At 45.0% G+C, this 19,761-nt stretch overlaps 1 protein-coding gene across 4 annotated transcripts in view; it reads right to left on the reverse strand.

Annotated features, from left to right (window-relative positions):
* Positions 1-19,761, reverse strand: part of FBXW4 (F-box and WD repeat domain containing 4) — a 62,372-nt gene that overhangs the window by 35,577 nt on the left and 7,034 nt on the right. For 3 of the 4 annotated variants that reach the window (XR_005829567.1, XM_040605560.1, XM_040605559.1), the window contains exons 2-5: positions 15,521-15,616; positions 12,569-12,754; positions 11,253-11,385; positions 8,650-8,744 (exon numbers count right to left, since the gene is read on the reverse strand). Coding sequence is in view for 3 of the 4 variants with exons in the window: in XM_040605560.1 (XP_040461494.1) it covers positions 8,650-8,744; positions 11,253-11,385; positions 12,569-12,754; positions 15,521-15,616 (510 nt within the window). In the remaining variant the exon portion in view is untranslated. The remainder of the gene's footprint in view (positions 1-8,649; positions 8,745-11,252; positions 11,386-12,568; positions 12,755-15,520; positions 15,617-19,761) is intronic. The other variant, XM_040605561.1, reaches the window with a different exon arrangement.

Genomic DNA, 19,761 nt, shown 5'->3' on the forward strand with positions numbered 1-19,761 from the left:
TGGGCTGCCTCCTCCCCCCTCTTCCCCCTTTAAGGTCTCCCATCAGGGGTTGCTTCTCCCTCCACTGCTTCCAGGACCCTCCCCTCCCTTCTTCAGTGGTCAGCTGAGACCCCCACCCACTGATCGCCTTTGTATTCCTGGCCTTTGGACACACTGACAGGGCCCTTTATGAGACCCCAATCAAGACCCCCATGTCACAGGTACCTAGTAGAGATACCAGACCCTTTTCAAATGAGGAACAACAAGGAAAATATGCTGGCCCATTGTCCCAGCACAGCACCAAGGGAGATGAAAGGGACAGGCTGCTCCCTCTCCGCAGACTGCCTGCCAATCAACCCCAGTTATTAAGGTCACGATGTGGAAATTCTTTTGACCTACACCTAATCAAAGATGCACCAAGGCCTTTTGAGACAACATAGAGGAAGGTGGGAGGGCAGGCATCCCCCCGCCCTCCCCACCCATAAATACAGTGGAGCTTCCAAACAGAATTTAGCAGGAGTCACCCTTGTTAATGCTGCGGCACACTCGCCCTGAGTAACACTGAGGCAGCCGAGCTGGGCTCCATGCTGGCATCCAGCCTCAGGAGAGCTTAAATAAAAAGCTTTCCTCAATGAAAAGTTAGACTGAGCAACACTGGAGGTGGCTCAGAAGTCATGATTGAGGACCCTGCGTGACCAGGTACTAAGCATCCTCTTTCCCATTCCTGTCAGCTTTGGTTTGCACAGGCTGTGGGATTCACAGAACATGCTCAGCACCATCCAGTGCTGGGCTCTGAAGAAGAAAAACTTAGTGTGCACGAACCTATGAACCTCCCAAAGCTAAGCACCTGGAAGAGTAGATGAATGCCAGCAGTGCAGAGCAGACATTCTGAATTCCCCTTGCATTATACAGGATGATGATACCAAGATGATGTTGATGGTGGTAGCTCTTAGGACTATGCAGAAATCTCTCAGGAGTTAGAACCCACCTGCAGTGTCAGAGCAATCAAATGGGTGGTACAAAACAGTTAGAGCATGGGTCAGATGGCATCAGAGAAGCATATCCCACCACACAGCTCCAGAGCACTTGGAATACAGCAAGGCTACTTGCCACTGAAAAGCTGTTCTGCATCACTTACTGTCCGAGTCATCACTGTACACTCAGTAACAGAACAGTTAGACACAATACTTCAACCTGACAACAGTGACACAAGACGTGACAGACTACAGTCTGTGGTAGTTCACACAAAGAAAAAAAAAATCCAAACCCCAGAAGAGAAACATTTTTGAGCATATATAGGAGGCTTCTGCAAGTGCATGATTTTGAATTAGGTCCTCCAGAAGAACATAATATAAATCATGGCCACCACCAGCACACAAGACCAATTTTGAAGAAACAGAAACTTATGGCACCCCTCTTTGTGCACTGTATCTACCACCATGCAGGGAATGCTCTTTCTGATCCCACTGCCAGCTTGCTACTCTCATCCTGTTGGCATCCTTCAAAGCCCATCTGGATCGAGCTCTTAGTGAAAGGCAAGTGAATTTGGGGTGGTGGTAGAGTGAAGACATGAACAGTGTGACAGTCACAGCAACCAAGCTACAAGTTTCATTAAACTAAATACTTCACTCATGTGTTGGCTCATTTTCCTCTGCCTTGTATCCACTTTTAGCTCACGGAAGACACCAGTGCTACTCAAAGAGTTCCACAACTCCCATCAGAGAGCCTGCAGAAGGTAGCAGCCTACCAGTAGTCACCCATCGAGTGGGAAATGAGAAATAGAAGATTCCAAAAGAGCTTTAGGACAAAGACTCATGTGTTGACATAAATCCTGCTATACTGCTTCTCCACTGCAAACTGTTGCCATTCCTAAAACTGTCTCGTTGCTCCCCTTGCTCTTACACAATTGTTGAAGCAGGTGGAAGACGTTTTTTTCTTCCTGATGCTAAACTAACTAGCTCTTATACCAGAAATTATTTAGCTACAGCAAAGCATGGCCTGGTTTAGACTATTGTAAGCCAAGATCCAAATACACGCTTCAAACCAGCTATCTCCTCTACCACTACAGTAAGCTGCACTGCTCAGAGCAGACATAACTTCAGTGCTGCAGCACAGACGACAGAGGTGAGTTTCTTACTTCAGGGCAATATCCTCCGCTATTGTCCTCCTTCCAAATGCCAATAGCAGGCTGAGGACCAGCCTCCTGCTGTCCTCAGTGAATCAACACTCCTTTAGAGGGGCTAGGCCGCTATCTTAGGACACTACAGCTCCACTTCCCACCTCAGGGCATGAATTTGCATCCTCTCAGTGACACCTCTGGGCTAATCTGGGAGGAGTAACAGTGGAAGGTGAGCCTGGTTAGAGGCATCTGCACCTGGGGCTCTCACCACGCAAGAAAGGTCCATCCCTCTCTGTCCTTCCCCACCCTCAAAAGCAGCCCTTTGAAAGGCAGGGGAGGAAACAGACACCACTCTAATTGAAGGAGTGAAACCTAGCATCCTCCGCCTCATCTACCTTTGCACTCTGTTTCTGATTCTCTTTGAACCTCTGGTACAGCTTGTCAGGTCGCTGCCCTCCTGAGAGATCAGAAAAAAAAATATGGCAGTGATTACTATTGTACACTGATTTTCAAGGTGGAAAAAGAGAGAGAGAAAACAGTCTCCATGTGTCAGGCTATGAAAGGGCTGCGACTGAAGCCACCTGAAAAACAAACCCTTAATTTAAATGTTAATGAAAGTGCTGAGGAGACATCAGAGGGTTTCGTTTCTCTACAAGGAGCAGAATCACCAGGTCTAGAATTTATGGCCCCCTTCACCTCCCCTCTCCCCTTCTCTGCTCCATCAGCCAGAGAAGTTAGGAAAGGAAAAAAACCCTAATTTTAACATTAACTCCACACTTCCACCCTGGGATGCAATTGCTAAATTATCTGTTGGCAGGACACTGATCAAAGGTGGAAAAACAAAGGCACACTGCACAACCGAGCAAAGGTAAACAGCAGCCAAGGTCTGATGAAGTTACCTTCTCCCCCTGCAAATTTAAAAAGCAAAGAGAAAGCGATCGCAAACTGGAAATAGAAACCTCAAACCATAGGCTGCCAGACCCCTCAAGTAAGTTTCTTCTGTCACATCGATTAAACAGACATGGATTCTCCTGTGCAAACGAAGCAGCACAAGAAAGATACTTCCTCCAAGCTTTCAGAGACACATTTTTCCCCTCAAGCAAGGGGAAAGATGAGAAAAAAAACAAATATAAAATTTCAATATTGAATACAGCTCCGCAGGATTAGCAATCGATGTCTGGGTTCTAACTCAGCTAGTGCCTCCCAAAACCTGCTCACCTGCCCACAACCACTAGTAAGCCAATTCACACAGTCACAGAAAATATATACATTGCAGTATTGGCCAAAAGTGACAAAAAAGGAAAAACTCAGTCATATAAGCTTTAAAGGGCAAAGGAAAGAAACTGGAGAAAGGTAAGTTGCAGCTTCTCAACCTATAGAAGTGTTTGCATATGTGTTTGTTTCTAGAGTAGAGAGAAAGGACAGGTATGTTCAAGAGTTCACCCATATGAAAAAGACCAAATATAGTCATTATCACACAATTAAAGAAACTAAAACAAAGTCTTCTTCCTCCCAACATCAAGGGAACAGTCAAGCCACATGGATAAGACACAGGTGTCATTTTAGCTCCAGAGGGGAGAAACTGATACTCATTTCCTGCTCTTCAGCTTTGGGGTGAAAGAGCACCAAGTCAGTTATGACTGTTGCATATATCCAGAAACCCGCATCCAGATCACTCTCTGAGGTCAGTAAGAGATGGTAGTTAACACCAGCCCTAACTCTGCAAGTCCACCCTGGGATCTCACAGTTGAGCAGGTTCTTCCTGCCCCTGCTTAAGAAACAGCTGCAGGTCAGAGTCCCCTCTCAATTATTCAAACCAACCAGGCTCTACAAAGATCCCCAAGGACAGTAGAGCTATTGCTGCCTGCTATTTTGCTGGCAATGCACAAACCAAGAATAAAACCCACTTGTCCCAAGTCCTAGCAGACTCAGAGAGGTTAACTGCACAAAGCGAGGTCAAAACAGAGCACCGCTACAGCCAACAGCTCATCTTGATATGCAGTAGGGGGTACCTGCTGATGAAAGTGGAGCAAGAAATGAAGGTGGGGGGAACATTATCAAACATTTTAACTGCTGCACATTAGGGCTTCAATTGGACAGCTAAAACCACTGCAGTTGCTCTGACTTCATGGGTTGCTTTGCTCTAATGCAATCTGCAAGATCAGATTGTTTCATTTTCACAAAAAGTTCACAGATAACCATTAAAAAGAAGACCTCAAAATTAATCATTTTGATTGTTCCAGTGGAAGAGAGGTCCATTCAGTCAAGGTGCCTGTCAGTAACCCTTGTCATCTTTTCTTTCCCTGGCAAGTTTTGAGTATGTTTTACAATTTGTCTGAGGTTGTCCACAAAGGCAGTCTCCCCAGATATTACTTCCCCATAATATTCCATGGGAAAGGCAATTAGGTTAATGGAGATTCAAATTAGCACATTAAAATAGAAGAGTCAGGTCAACTACAAAACTGCATAGAAGAGACAGAGCAAGCCAAGGTTTTTAAATCCAGCTGCTCACAGAACTACTCATTTTCCTTTAACTTAAACATTCAGTGCAGATAGCTAGTCTTTGGTACAACCTTTCCTCCTCTCTGGAGTACATTCGCACTCCACCAAGGCAACATTTGCAAGGAGTGGTCAAGTACTGTGGTATAGTAACAATACAGTGGGAAAAGGACAGGCTGTCTTTTCAAATACGCACCCAAAGCACATCTCTGCTGCAATAGGGCATATTATGGTTGCCTGATGTTGCCCCGGAATAGCACCAAAGGTTTCCTAGCTCTCTGTCTATCTGAAAACCATTTCTTTCCTTGGTTTAAGATCTGACACACTTCAAATACAACATGGGAGGACCAGTTCTCATGACAAGTATTTTAAAATCTAAATAGCAAGTGCCAGGCCCAGCAGGAGAAGTCATCTTAAGTTTGAATACTTTTTTAAATCCAACACCAAAGAGTTTCTGAATCCAAGGTTAATAACAAATTTAACATCAAGGTCCACTTTTTTCCTTCCCCTCCAGTTTACAGGTTCTCTATCATTAGGGAAAAAAATTGCAACAGTTTTTTCCCCTAAATAAATGAATGTTTCAATAGTACAACATGTATCACAACCCTTACGTTTCTACAGCCATAAATACCAGGCAATTGGACCTCATTTTCTCTATAAACCTATCCCTCAAATTAAACAGTGTACAGTGGTCACTTCTTTTCCCTGGCTACTGCCATCTCAGGGAATCACAAAGCATGAAGGTGCCACTGCTGCACTAGAAACCCCTGGGTTTGCCTCACTTTGCACATTTGAATTGGTCCACTGCACTCTGGCTTGTCCCCGAGCACACATAAATCACTGCAGTAAACACCAGTAAATGAAAGTTTAACATCTGCATGACGCAGAGTTCAAAAGGCAAATGAACTCAGGGGGAAGGGGATTGCAAGCAGCTATAAGAAATGTGGTTTAGGGTACATGGCCTCTCCAAGTACAGCATTTTACTAATTCATGGCGAAGGACAGCTTTGGACACCAATTAAACCAGTTGCTGGAGCAATCTGGGGCACCCTTATTGTAAGTATCCTCTTTTAAGGATACTCTTCGACTGCTTCTCTAGTCCCCAATGTCCCAAGCACACTGACCAGCACCACTATGCAGAAGACCTGCTGAAAATGCCCTTCTCATCCCCACTACCCTGCAGGGCACCGTTAGGGATCATCAAAGCAATGAAGCTCCAATAACAAACATGGATATGAAGGCACTTCCATGGCTGAAAAGGTTATACAAAGGACTAAGCGCAGTCCTCTCCTCCACAGTAAGAAGAAAAGATCTAATACACTTGGTACCCTTTTATCCTACCTAATCTCCCCTACAGTCATTCTGTTTGCAGTCCCTCCAAGCAACCAGCCCAGTATCACTACATGAAGAGCAAGGAATCCTCCTTCCTAGCTCAGCACAACTGCAGGAGGATGTCTGTAGTGACACAGGGAAACTGGACAAATCAAAGCAGAATACCCAAGAGAGATGCCTGAAGCCAGAGGTTCTGCACTTTAAGAGCACAAGCGTCTGAAGTTTAGTTTGGGTGCACAGGCACTGTCCATTAGAGCAGCAGTCCAGCAGAGCAGGACTACAGGAGACACATTAGAAAACCCAGCTGTGCATCAGAAGCGTAGGGGATACTTTCTAAGGAAGCTTCACACAGAGGGAGATACCACTGAAAAGCAAGACAAAAAGTTTCAGTCCTGCCCATTAACAGCTGAGGTTCAGTAGGAATACAGCCCTGACTACTCCAGTCTTGGTCCTTTAGTCCTGGCAAGCCTTCAGGTCAGGAAACTGCAGCCTCTCCAAAGCACTTCTGAATGGCTAGAGCTAAACGAGCCCTCCTTGCTTCTACCCCACCACATACAACTGCTTTGGCCTGATCCTGAGCTCTATGTGCCCACAGCAGAGAGAGCTGGTAGGATCTCGGCAATGACGGGCCAAAATACTTAGGTGGTTGGAGCCTGATTCTACAGCAGTTCTACACCAGCAGAACTATCTGTTCTTATGGAGAGGCTCTCAGTTTACACCAGCACAAGTGAGAAAGGAAAATTGAGAGGACACGTCAAATGTTTAGGAGGAAGTGGAGGTTATAGGCCACGTTCAGCCTCACTGAGGAACAAACGCATCCAAGTGCTGGCAAGAAGGATGGGGACCACAAAGGAGGGAAAGCTTTACACACAAGTGCATAGGTAATGGATAGGGATGAAATATGGGCTCTTGCAAGTAAAACGGAAACCACAGAGCTCCCCAAAGCAGACCTTGCCAGAAACCAGATATTATCTTTTTGATACTCACCCTCATTAGACAGTAAGCAATAAAACCTATTAGTGAAAAATTCATCTCCCCTGCCCCTTGCCCTGGCCCTCCCCCACCACATGCCCTCCTGCTCTGATCCTCTCTCTCTTCTAGGATAGCTGTGATTTGTTCTGAGAAGCGACAGGTTTATAGGTTAGCCGACACCTTCTCTCTGTGGAATTTTAATTAACTTCTCCCATCGTCAATATGTTAAGGAGCAGGGTTCCCATTATACGGGGTCAGCAGCGTGTTTCAGGCCCTGCTATATCAGCCGTCAAATTGAAGAATTAATGACGTGGCTAATTGGCTCTAATTCTCCACACACCCCCTCCCTAAAATATGGAGGGGTAAGGGGGGGTTGTTAGGGTGGGCTAGCAGGGGAGGCTGGTACAGTCCACAGTCTCATAAAGAAAAAAGTGGAGTGCACAATTTAAACCCACTTGTTCATGGGGTAGCTGTTCTACCACCTCCCATTTATCACCCTGCAGGGAGGAAAGCGGGGGTGGGGAGATTGTGGGTAAATATTGTGACAGAGAGCGTGCACAAGCGTGCACACCAGGGAGAGGGACACACTGTCCTGACAAGAGGCCACCTCAGTAGGTCATCACTTAGGAGTAGGAAGCAGCATGCCACTGGGCTCTAACCAGCCCCAGTGCTAGAGCCAGAGCTGCTAGAAAAGGGGCCCTTGCAGCACCGAAGACAGCAAAGGGCTTCTATCTAACATCTTGCAGCAGCATTAACACACACGGCACTTCTTTAAAAATGCTATCCGTCTCAGACACTCAGAGCAATGGGACAAGGGAACAGCAAAATCATAGCAGGCCTCAAGGGTCATTTCCCTGATAATGCCATTAGCTCCATACCACTGCTGCCTGCAAAACAAGCTTGGAAATCTAATGAGGACAGCAGTTGTGGGAAGTATTTTGGTTTTGCACAAGCCTAAAATTGACTCGTTGCAGACATCAGATGAGCAGCAACAACAGCTCTTATTCCCCCCTTCCTTGAGGAAGAATCTCTCTCGCATGCAGAAGACCAGCTTAACAGTGAACCAAAGAGACAGACCGTTCGTTGCTGGTCAGTGTAAGATTTAACAGTGAGAGTTGAAGTTTCTCAGATTTTCATTTCCTCAAGAACAGGAGCACTTTGAAAAACACCCTGGAAAACACTGGAGTAGGTAATGCCCTTGCTAAAGTTGCAGTTATAGCATTACACCTGCACTGGAAGCACAGGGCAAGACAGGCTGGAAAACCTCATCCCTGAACTCCACTTCCACCTTTCCCAGTTCAGCATGCTCAAGGAAAACTAAGCCTTGACCACTGCACACAGCTCCCAGGCAGGGACCTTTTTACTTGGCATCTCTTTTGCCAGAGAATGAGAATATAAGTTAGCACCTTTTCAGTACAAAAAACCTCAAGAGGCTCTGGCTCATTGCTTCTAATTAGCAAGATCTACTTCACTCTGCAATTAAGAACCATCAGGTCCCACCTGAGACAGTAACAGGAACACAGGGCCATTTTCACAGCCTCTCTATGAGTGGATCACTCCACTGCTATAGGGAACAAAGACCACACACTCTTTCCTAAGCTCCTGCTGCAGGCACAAGCACCTGATTAGCCTCCACCCAAATCAAGTCCCTGAACTGTCACACTGGTGCCTCAGAGATTTGTGGACGCACAGCCTATCCAACCCCTTTACTTCTCTCTGTTGGAAATTGGGAATAAAGAGATCTGTTACCTTAATAATGGGCTGATAGCAATGGACCACACTCGATCCTCTGTCTGCACTGTATGTAGACACTGCCCAACTCTGCCCGCGGACAGGGACCAAACCTAAAGAGAGAGATGCACGTTATGCCACATCACCCAGAAGGTGCAGAAGGTAGGGCGTACGCTGCTAATGTGCCAGAAGAGCTGCCAAAACTGCCATGCTCACCTTTCCTGGTATCCTTTCCCTGAATTCCCATTACTTATTTTTAAGGAGCAGAGCCTTCAATCACTGGCAGAAACAAGCACTTGTTACACAAAGATTCAGCTTATGACTATGACCTTCCATTCCACTGGCAATAGAGAAAGCACCCCCATCACCACATACTCTGTAGGGCAGCATTCAACACTGAGACTTCCCATCTTCTGTAGTTAAATAAACAAAAAGTAGGATTTGTTCAAATCTCTGCTGCTCTCTTGAACATTGTGGGAAGTCTTGGTAGCATCCCTGAAAAATTTCCATTCATATTATCTATAAAACTAATCATTCACTATCCTGTAAAATAGCTTTTTATAAACCCATCCCCTTTTGATCAGGTTTCCCAAGTGTGCCCCAGACTATTTCCAAATAGGCCCCCCTTGCTCACTCACAATGTGAGAGAACCTCTTCCCTCCCTCATCAGTGCATACATGCACATACCCTTCCACCAGTTCACCACACCCCCCTCTTTGTTTCTGGGTCCTAATAAAGCCCCCCAGATTCTTGCTGGGGCCCTGCTTGTGGTCCCCATTTTCTCCACCTTGTCTTCATTCTTGGCCCACAGAACCGAGCTCTGTAACCAACCCCCAGTGTTTCACTTCAAGACTTCAAAGCTGGGAGTGCCCTATTTGTTTGTTTGTTGATAATGCCCAGGATTGCAGGCTATTCTTGTCAGCGGGGAATTTAGCACCTAGTGTCAGCAAAAGCAGCAGAAAAGCTTAACTCTTTTAAGGCATCCCTATCTCCTACAGGTTAAAAATATTGCTCAGAGGACACTATCTGGTGCCTATCACACAGGAATGTACATTAGCAGCTCTTCAGGGCTTAGTCCTAATCAACACTCAGCAGAGCCCTCAATAGCTTACACACTTAGAGTCCCTTTAAAAGGCTGGTAGGGATTCCCTTCCATCCTCCAAGAGTCTCATTCACACAAACAAGGCAGCCTACAAAAGAGATGATAAAAAAAAAAATAAGAGGTGAACATCTCTAAAGCCTGTGCTGTGGGGAGCACTGGGTGGGCAAGATCTCACACTAGCTCCAAGAAAAACAGCCTTAAATTCCCCTCTGGCCTTCAGGAATTTGTTCTCAAGGTCGGGGAGGTCTGTCCTCTGGCTACCAGGGAGGCTGCAAGAAGCCACTTTCCCAGCAAAGGGGCTCCACAGAACAGAGAGGAGCAGTCCTGCATAAGCGTGAGACAAAGCAGCATCAAGGACTTGCTCCCAGGAGGCAAAGAGCATCCCAACAACACCCTTTGCATCTGAACACTGCTCTACTTCAGAGTGATTTTACCCAGGAGTACACCCATACAGAGGGACCAACAAGAACAGATAAGGCCATGCTGCTCAGCATGCTCACACTTCCCTATAAAACCTTGAAAGATACATTTAGGTCTTTCTTTGCCCCAGCTTCCCTTCTTGCAAAACAGGAATAGCAGTTTTCTCCCTCTTGATTCCATTAATGCTCTACGGTATGTACCAGTGACCAATAATATCCATCAGCCTAGCCTAAGCAACAGCCAAAGCTTTCATCATACAGCGACCACTTCCAACAATGAAATGTGGTTATGAAGATGCTACAAGTACTGCTGTCACGCTAGCAGGACAAGGGTGAAACACCTGTGTGGAGTTTCCTAAACTACTGAAACAGAGCTGGTTACATATAGCTCAGGAGAACAACCCTCCAGGTCCATGTAGGAATACAGCACTGCTAACCAGATCCAGAAGGACAAAAATCAACAAGGTCCTGCCTCAAAAAGAAATAATCAGAAATTATGTGAAAGGATTCAGTGGTGCCAACTGAAAAGAAAAGAGAGTAAACAGTATCCATAGTCTAACTTCACTCATGGTTTGCAAACCAAGAACCATAAAAAAAACCACCCAACACACACACGCCAAAAAAAAGCCCCACAAGCCACAAATAAACAAACCATAACCAGACAGATTTGGAAAAGACATTATGCTGTCCCTTGAAGAGAGTGAATATACAACAGAGAGCACGTAAAGCAGCACTGCACCAGAAAGCAAGGACGTGCTTGAGATACATATGGGAAGTTTCAGACTAACTGGCATGGATCTCTACTAAAGTGTTAAGACAGATGTACCGTGAAGGAAGCAGAACATCAGCTGCTGCCTTCTGCACTTCCTAGTTTAAACCAGCAGCTGATGTTGTAAAATATTGCCAAATCTTTTCCTTAAAAGCTTGGCACAGCAAGCATCTTTTCAGAGACCTGAGCCTACGCCAAGATACCCAGCACTCCTCCTGCACACGCACAAGACAGGGCTCGCAACAGTTCTGCTGACACAAACATTCATGGCACGAGACTTCTGAGGTCACCTCTACAGCAGCACCACAGCTGCTGGAACACCACTGCTCACCTTCGCTGTTCTGTCCCGGGAGCCACTGACGATGAGGCCACCCTGGAAGTCCACACAGTTCACCTCCTGTTCATGTGCGGAGAACTTGGCGCTGTAGGAGCCACGGATCTTGTGAAGGACAATATTTCCATCTCTGAAAAACAAATCCCCAGGCAGAGAGCCTTTATCAGCCGCATCTTCCTTAGACACACACCTTCCATAAGTGCTTAGGAGTGCCACAAAAAGACCTGGACTGATCTCATGAGAACTGAAATTCATGCAGCACTATTAACCCTCCACTCCTCACACATCACCTGTTCTCCTGCAATCCCACATCTGGCCAGTCAGAGCCAATCTGCTGCACTTGAAAATCTTCCTGGCTGACTTTCCACCCGCCACTTTGTGTTAAGCTGCAGAAACTAGCAAAGCAGCCATTCCTCCTCCTACTGCACTGAGCTTGCCAGAATCCTGGCTGGATGCTAAGTGGCTGGAGTAAGGGAACTAGCTGGAGTACAGGTCATTCTCATCCATGTCCAAGCCTCAGCTTTTCATTCATTTCAGAGCTGCTGCGCAGGGTATTGTGCTTTGAATTAACTACAAAGACATTTAGACTTTTTTCAACCAATACAGTTACTGGAATTTTAAATGCATGCCTTCATTTTCACCTGAATTTTGGGCTACAGTTCACAGGGGAGAGTCTCAAGATATCCAGGGCAGGCAGCCATCCTTGCATCTCCCAATTCTGTGCTTAAGTGTTCTGTATATTAATAGTGAAAACATATTTATAAATAACAGTTCTGTTATTTGCTGTAATCAAAAAAGGCTAGTCAAATGCAAATATAACTGAAGAAGGGCGCATGTGCCAGAAGGCTTGTCAGTTTTTCTCCTCTTCACAATTGTGCCGGTAAGACTAATAAACATATACTTGTCTCTAGAAAGCTTTATGCACCGCTGCAGTCCAGTTAACCAGCAATTCTGAATATCAGAACACAGCCTGGCTACCTCAATTCTAACAGGGAAAGAAATGAAAACTGCACCTCAGTCAGGATTACTTGATCAGTCAATCCTAATACAACAATCCTGTGGACAGCCACACAGGTTCAAAAGAGAAAAGGACACTTTATAAGGTCAACAGCACGAGACTCAGCTCCTCCGCTGCTGTAGTAGCAGCTTTGTTGGGACAAAACCAAATCATAAGAAAGGAAGCAGCAGCAGTTGAACACAGCCAAACACAAGGACACTTTGTAGATCGACCCCTCTGCTCTGGGCTGGAGTTACACAAAAACTTTCCAACTTCACTGCCATACTCCCTGGGCTCTTTCATTCGCCCGACTTACCCCCCTCCACTGACGATGTGGGAGTTGACAAGAACAAAGCGACACACATCCTCCTGGTGGCCAGAGAAGATAGCTTGAGGGTGACACTGCAAACCCGTGCTGCCTGCACAGAGGCGGTAAGCCTGGATGTTCTCCGCTTGAGACAGGTAGAGATACTCGCCATCCAGCTCCATCCAGGGCATCAAACTGCAAACAGACAGCAAGTTGTGGGGTGCAGGAGTGGGGAGAAGAAACCAAACCAAAACAACTTCACACACAAAAAGAAAAAAGATTGCATATGTAAACACACCAACAAAAGCAAATGCCCACTCAGGAAACTGTCAAGTTCAAGCTGCTGGTCACATGCGAAAGCAGGGCTTAATATAGTAGCACAGCTAAGTGAAGCTTCTCCAGCAACATACAAAACAGATCACATTGCTGGCATTTTTCTAACCAAGAACTGAGGAAAAGGAAGCATGGAATCTCTGAAGGAGAAGATGGATAAAAGATGAGTAGTGAGTTTAGATAGGAAATACCTCAGGCTCTCTGACACCTCTTCAAGAGCCCTGCACTTCTTAAGAAACTAGACTACCAGGTATTTGTAAGCTATGCCAAGCATTTCTAACAGAGCCTTCAATACGAGGCCCTTGGTACAGTCTTGATCCTGTACATTATTTGCTGATGTCTAGCAGAGACCACAAAGCTGCCACTGTTTCACATGCATCTGAGCAGGGGAGCAGGCATGCCAGATAACACAGGTCTTCTTACAGACAGAAAGTCCTCCACTTCCTACATTCTCTGTATACCGATAGGTAAAGCAGCAGGGTAAGCCTGAGGCTATCCAAGAACTGTGTGCTCATCATGCAGAGAAGGTGTTTTTCTACATTCACACCTCTTGCACAGCTGAGCCAAAAGCAACTGCAGAGCAACCTCTTGATTTCTGTTGCCTGTCTTTCAGAAGAGCCATACACCCTTTCCGCCCCTTGCTATGAGACAGTGGCGGGTTCCTACAGACAGGTTCCAAGCCAAGAGCAGCAGACTGTTAAAGAAGCTGTTCCAAAGTATTTTGAAGGCTGAAGTTACAAGTGGACAATATGCTTCACTTCCTGGGAGACCAAAAGGAGACTCTCAAGAAAAGTCTGAATCAAGTCTGTCATCACAAGAAGTTTACTTATTCTTGAAACAAAACCGAAATCCAGAAAACAGAACAGGCTACAATGCACACACTTAGCCAGTGAGCTCTTTGCTCAAGATCTCACTTCTGTGTAGCCACCACAGAATCAGCAAATAGGCCTTCTAGACATGGCAAGTCCAGATAAAGAGAGACATGGGGCTTGTGTCCTATCAGGCATGGATGCATGAAATTGTCTCCACCCTGCAGTCATTGCTGAGTACACTAATACCCATGCAAAAGTTGAATAAAACCAGAGCCTTTCCAAAGAGCAGCCTTTCAGTTTTCAAACTATTCAGGAACAAACTGTTTTGAAAGCAGGGTGCCTTCTCATAAAAACCTGTCTCCTCCTTTTTTCCAGATTATTCATCCTCAGAGTCATGATTTTCTGCGTCAGCAGAGCCACTACGCACGGCCACACCTCATAACATCACAATGAGGAACTAGAAACATGCAAGAGGACTAGATTGCTTATTAGATAGAAGTTTCCTGCTTGCCTGCATTCATCTCCAGCAACAGGCTGTTAGTCACATGGACAAAGCAGTTGAGCACAGGTTACAACGTTCATCTGGGACTTGATCATATGCATGGAAAAAATAGGAGGCATCTTTGGAGCAGCAGCTTTGTTTTAGGTGGGCTTTGATTTCCCCTTCCTTCCTTCACTCCTACGCAGTCCTCTAAAAGCAAGTGAATACCCAGCTTACCTAGACTACAGCCAGTTTCTATGGCTCTCCTGTTGCAGTTTAGCTTTTTACTTTTTTCTATGGCTTTTTCATAAGGAGAAGTAACAAATTTGAAGTAGAATAAATGAAAATTAGAGGATGCCATTTGGATGGTGGCCTCATTAAATCAGTCCTTGCCTTTTTATTTGGGAAGCTGGTTTAGTAATGATCTCTAACATCCACAGAGCCTTCACAGATGGTTGCAAGCACTTCAAAGGCAGGTATACAACCTGCACCAAAAACCACTCTGCTCATTACAGCTGTTCCCAGGACTTTAGACAAGCACCGGCACATTATCCACCACTTCAATCTACACAGCACAAAAAGGCATGAAAGCTCAGCAGAAGGTCCCTTGTTCTTCAGTAGCTAACAAACCATAGTCTTTCTCATTTTTCCGTCGGTCTGAAAATTTAGGTGTGCTGTTCAGACAAGAGATCTATCTTATGCTTTGCTTTGAAAGCTGAGTGCACCTTTTTAAGCAAGAGCAAGAATTTAACAACAATCTCCTCTCATTAATGTCAAATATACATATTTCTTTAGTGAAGGAGAGAAGCGTAAGGTAGGAGAATGGAAGAAGCATAAGGTAGAAGAACAGAAAGTAGCATTTTAGATTTTTAGATTTGTACATCCAAATCAGGGGCCAGAATAAAGCACAGGACACAAACTAAGCATTCTGAGTGGACAGAAGTCTACATCTGGGATCAAGGTATGCTCATTTTAAGAACAGGACAGAAAACAGGACAGAAAAATGGTATACAGCAACAGATAGGAACACAACAGTTCGAAGTCTGTAGTAAAGGTTGCTAAACCCAACTAGAACTGCAGAGATCAGAACAATGACAAATTAAAGCTCTTACTAAGAAAGGAACTCTCGACTCTGTGAGTGAATCCCTAGGGCAAGACAGCAACTCCAGTCACCCCACATCCAGCTAGCTAGCAACACCCAAAACAGGCTAGTGACATTATTTGTAAGACCCCGTGGATCACAAGGGGTCACATCTCACTTCAGGGCACAGACACAAACCCAAGGCCCCACAGCAGCTGACACAGAACAAAGTAGAAGAGAAAGGAGCCACTTGCTTGCATTTCCATTTCAGGACTATCTCTCTCCTGCAGCGTCCATGCTTCCAGTTCCGAGATACTTTCACCCTTTCCTTCACTGGAATGCCAGCTGCTCTGCAGACAGAGGAAGAGAGATGAGATTAGCAATCAGGACTGATGCTATATGGACAACAAATACACTCAAGCTGGTCACAGGTATGCTCTCACTGGTTCCACAAATGATGGAATGGCAAACATTGATGGTGCCTGAGCCACGCTGGAGCAAGCACATTTGTGAGAGTTGACAGAAAAGGAACATTGGGCAGAGTGGGTGCTTATGAGCATAGAAAGCTTTCAGTTTTCATAAAGATAATCCCTGATGGTCACTAGTGTGCAAGCCTTAAATCTGATCCAGGCCTGATCTAGTATGCTGAATGCAACACAGGTTCAGACAAAATGTAATCAAAACAAAGTGACATGGAAAGAAACTACCAGAACAACCAGAGAAACAGGACATCACTCTTCTAACAGAGACTAAAGACAGACAGTTAAGGTAAGGGAACACCATACAAGAACAGATGGAGGAAACACTAGTCAGGAGAACACAAACTAGAAGCCAGAAGAGTGTGCCTAGCCAGAAGACTAGTAAAGAAAACTGCTCCAGATCCTCACCTGCCTGACAATCATAACCAGATAAAATAATTAGAAGTCAAGATACATTCAAACTAAAAATAAAATTCATCTGTACAACCACCCAATGCACACACACCCCAAGATGGCCTATCTTTTCCAGCAGCTCACCAAAGGATAGAGAATTCCACCACATTGCTGGAAAATTCTCTACTTACAGTCAGATAAAGTTACTACAAGAGAGACTACAGTTCATAAGCAGTTTCTGGAATACAAATCAAAATTATTGGGACGAGCTGAGACAAGCCAAGATCAACACAGCTCAAAAGGTGACAAAAGGTAGGTACCACAGAGACCTGGGACCAAGATCTCTTCAGAGTCTACATGAACACAACCAGCTCAAACAGCTGTTCAACATCTGTTTCGCTTTAATGATCCAGAGTTGATTAAAGAGGGGTGAAAAAGGCAGCTTTAGCTCCCATCTTTCTCATACCATAAACTTAATTATTCAATATCCTTGGTGGGGCTGCTTAGGTAGAAAAGATCAGAAAAGTACAAACAAGAAACTTTGAAGTTACCCTTTGGAACTAGGGGTTGTGAATCACTTACTAGATTAAAAGAGTTTATCCCCTTTTCATGCATTTCCCAACAGCCAATGTTCCCAGGTGCATAGGATGAAGGGAAGATCCTCAAGAGATGGAGACTGGTGCCAGATCAGAACCAGTTCCCTCCTCCTATCCCTACCGTGCCCCCAACTCACTTCCAAAAAGGGGGATTTTTGGGTGCTCTGTCATTTTTCAAACAAAGATTAGCTCCCTGTAAATAAACATCTCCTGAGGTTGTTAATGGGTGTAGGAATCTCTAACCTGGCCCTGGGGCCTGGCCAGATTCTCATTTTCCCAGCCTTCCTTCCATAGCCTCAGGCTCCTTTTTTTCTGCTCACCCTTCCCTCCCCTTTTCTATGCTTTCCGGCACTTAGTCACCATTATAATTTGACTGCATTCCTGGGCATGTGACCCATTTTAAACAAAAACAGAAGCCGCACACAGAAAAGCTTTTCGTTCCCTAGAAAGCTTTGCAACTCTAAGTTTATGATCAGTAGAGCCACATCAAATAAAACTGAATTTTGGAAGCCACAAGTTCTTCATTTCTCCTAACCCTTAAAAAAAACCCACTGAAACCAAACAACAAACTACACAGTTAGCTTAGGCTGCAAGAAAAGGAATTATTTTTTTAAAGGAAGCACTTGCAGGAACTTACGGGGCCAGATAGTGTCTGAGATGAGGAATGCGCGGCACTGAAAAGTCAGGTCAGGTCCAGCAGCCTCCTCATTGCTTATTACTCTCCCAGACAGAGTTCAGGCTCTCCGCCTACATCCAGTTCCATTCATTACTCCAAAACACTTCTCCCCACACTCAACCCTCGGTTAAGTTCTCCCTACGTACAGATTTTAAGTCACCAGCTTGCACAGTGATGGAAAACGCACTCACGCCACAACCCCCTCCCCAACACATACTAGCCCAACCAGACATCCTGAGCTCAATGCACAAACCCTACTAAGACTAGATGTAATTTCCAAGGCTCTGAAAAAGGTGAATCCAAGGTCAAAAAAAGCAGCTTCCACCTTACAGTGCTGGTCACTTTTCTAGTTAGGGGAAGGCCTTGATCCTCCTGCAGCTGAAAGAGGAATTTCAGAATCACACATTGGCTTGGCCCAGAGTACCATTACTGCAGTTACCCCTGTAACAGACACCTCATTCCTTCACACAAATCAACAGTTCCTGTCCAGAAGTGTCAAGGGTGGGTAAGAAGGACTATATGGGAGAGGTCTAGTGGGGTTGGAGGCTGGAGGGGGGGTGGTGTGTGGGTATGTGTTTGTTTTACCATTGATATATTATTTATCCAGCCTGCCACCCCCATATAGCAATTCTGGATCCAGCTAATTTAAACATGTCTTAGAAGCATCCACCTTCTATTTCCGAGACATTTTATTTATTCAAAATAGAGGCAAGAAAGGGGACAGAACATACAGAGGCCGTGAGAAAGTGGATGTAGAAATTGGACTGATACATCCCTCCCCTTTGCCAATACCAGGGCAGCAACAACTGAACTGCAATGATTTTCAAGTGTTCGTCAGAGACATCTGATCCCCTATACCAGAAGGGAAGTTAAATCAAGCTCAGTGATGGAATCAAGTGCTGAGATAATTTGATTTGCTCCCACAAAAGCACCCCACAAAGTAAGTCCCAGAACACACAGAAAAAGGCAATGAGTATCACTTCAATGCACAAGAGCAGTTTTCAAATCTTAGAAAGTTAAAGCGGGCATCAACATACAAACTTCATAATTTGATAAAAAAGATCCTTTTCTCCCCTACAAAGACTATTTTGCTTCAATCATGATCAACACACTTTCTATACATGCAAATCTTTAAGTATTGTTCCATGATGACCGAGACAATCAACAGACATCACACATCTACACTGAGTGGTTGACTTAACCAAGTACCTCTCAGTTCAGCAACCGAATTGATCATCCAAAGATTCAGGAGACTAAACCATCTTATGAGGACAAATGCTATGTAAAAGGCTGTGGAAGGACCACTGTCCATCAGCCAATGAATACCTTGACCTTTCTTAGTATGCAATCTAGCAAAACAGTAAAACACACACTTAAAATTCACTGCATGCTTAAGTGCTCTGTGAAATCAAGATCTTCGCATTCAAGTTCCTAGAGAAACCACCCAGCAGTGAAGACTGCTGAAGGCTGACTCGCTGAGGAAGGACTGCTATTTTTACCAGGACCTACAGAGTCTTGCATCAGAAAGCAAGTGAAGTACAGCCCAGCATCCAAGAAGGATGACAGGAAACACAGGATGAAGGAACCAGTGAAAACTGAATGTGAAAACTCCACGAAATTCAAACAAATGTTCTTGAAGCCCAGAGTCCATTATTTCACCACTGCTACTAAGGTGTCAGTTACCAACAGCTGATAAAGTTACATGATTCAGAACATGCAAGGCTATCTTTTTTATTAGCTACTTAATCCAAAAAGCTCTCTATCAGGATCCCAAGCCATAAAGTGCAATACAAGACCTGAGCTAACGCATGTTTCCAATTGCACGCACTTTTGATGGAAGCTCCCTTTATAAAGACTTTGTTACAGTAAGAAAGAAAAGCTGAATATTTCTTACAGCCTGAGAGTTCCAGGATAAAAGCCATCCCAAGCAATCAATTATAAAGGATTTTTCATTTCCCCCTTCCGACCTCACCCCACCCTACAAAAAAGTTGAAGTATTTTGCTCAAACTATGGATTTCCTCTCTTTCTTGGCAGAGTTACCAAAAGAAATGTAATATTCCTTCTGGAAGCCACTTCCCAGCTGCTGAAGTGAGAGACTGGGACTATCCCCCTACAGCACCGCTGACCTAGGTGACCTCAGCTACCATGTCAGTTGCTGGCCTGGGCCCCAAAAGAACGCAATGAAAGAATCACTCAGCCAGAGACTAAGCACATCTCCTCCAAAAGCTTCACCTCCAACAGTTTTTGCCTTCAGTGATCCCTTCCCCAGCCAAAGTCCTTTGCCACCAGAAATGGTATTTCTGCAATAGCAAGAGCTTCTGTACTTTATTTCATCCTGGGGGTATTTCTA

Source organism: Falco naumanni, chromosome 9 (assembly GCF_017639655.2).
Source record: "Falco naumanni isolate bFalNau1 chromosome 9, bFalNau1.pat, whole genome shotgun sequence".
Lineage (NCBI taxonomy): Eukaryota > Metazoa > Chordata > Aves > Falconiformes > Falconidae > Falco > Falco naumanni.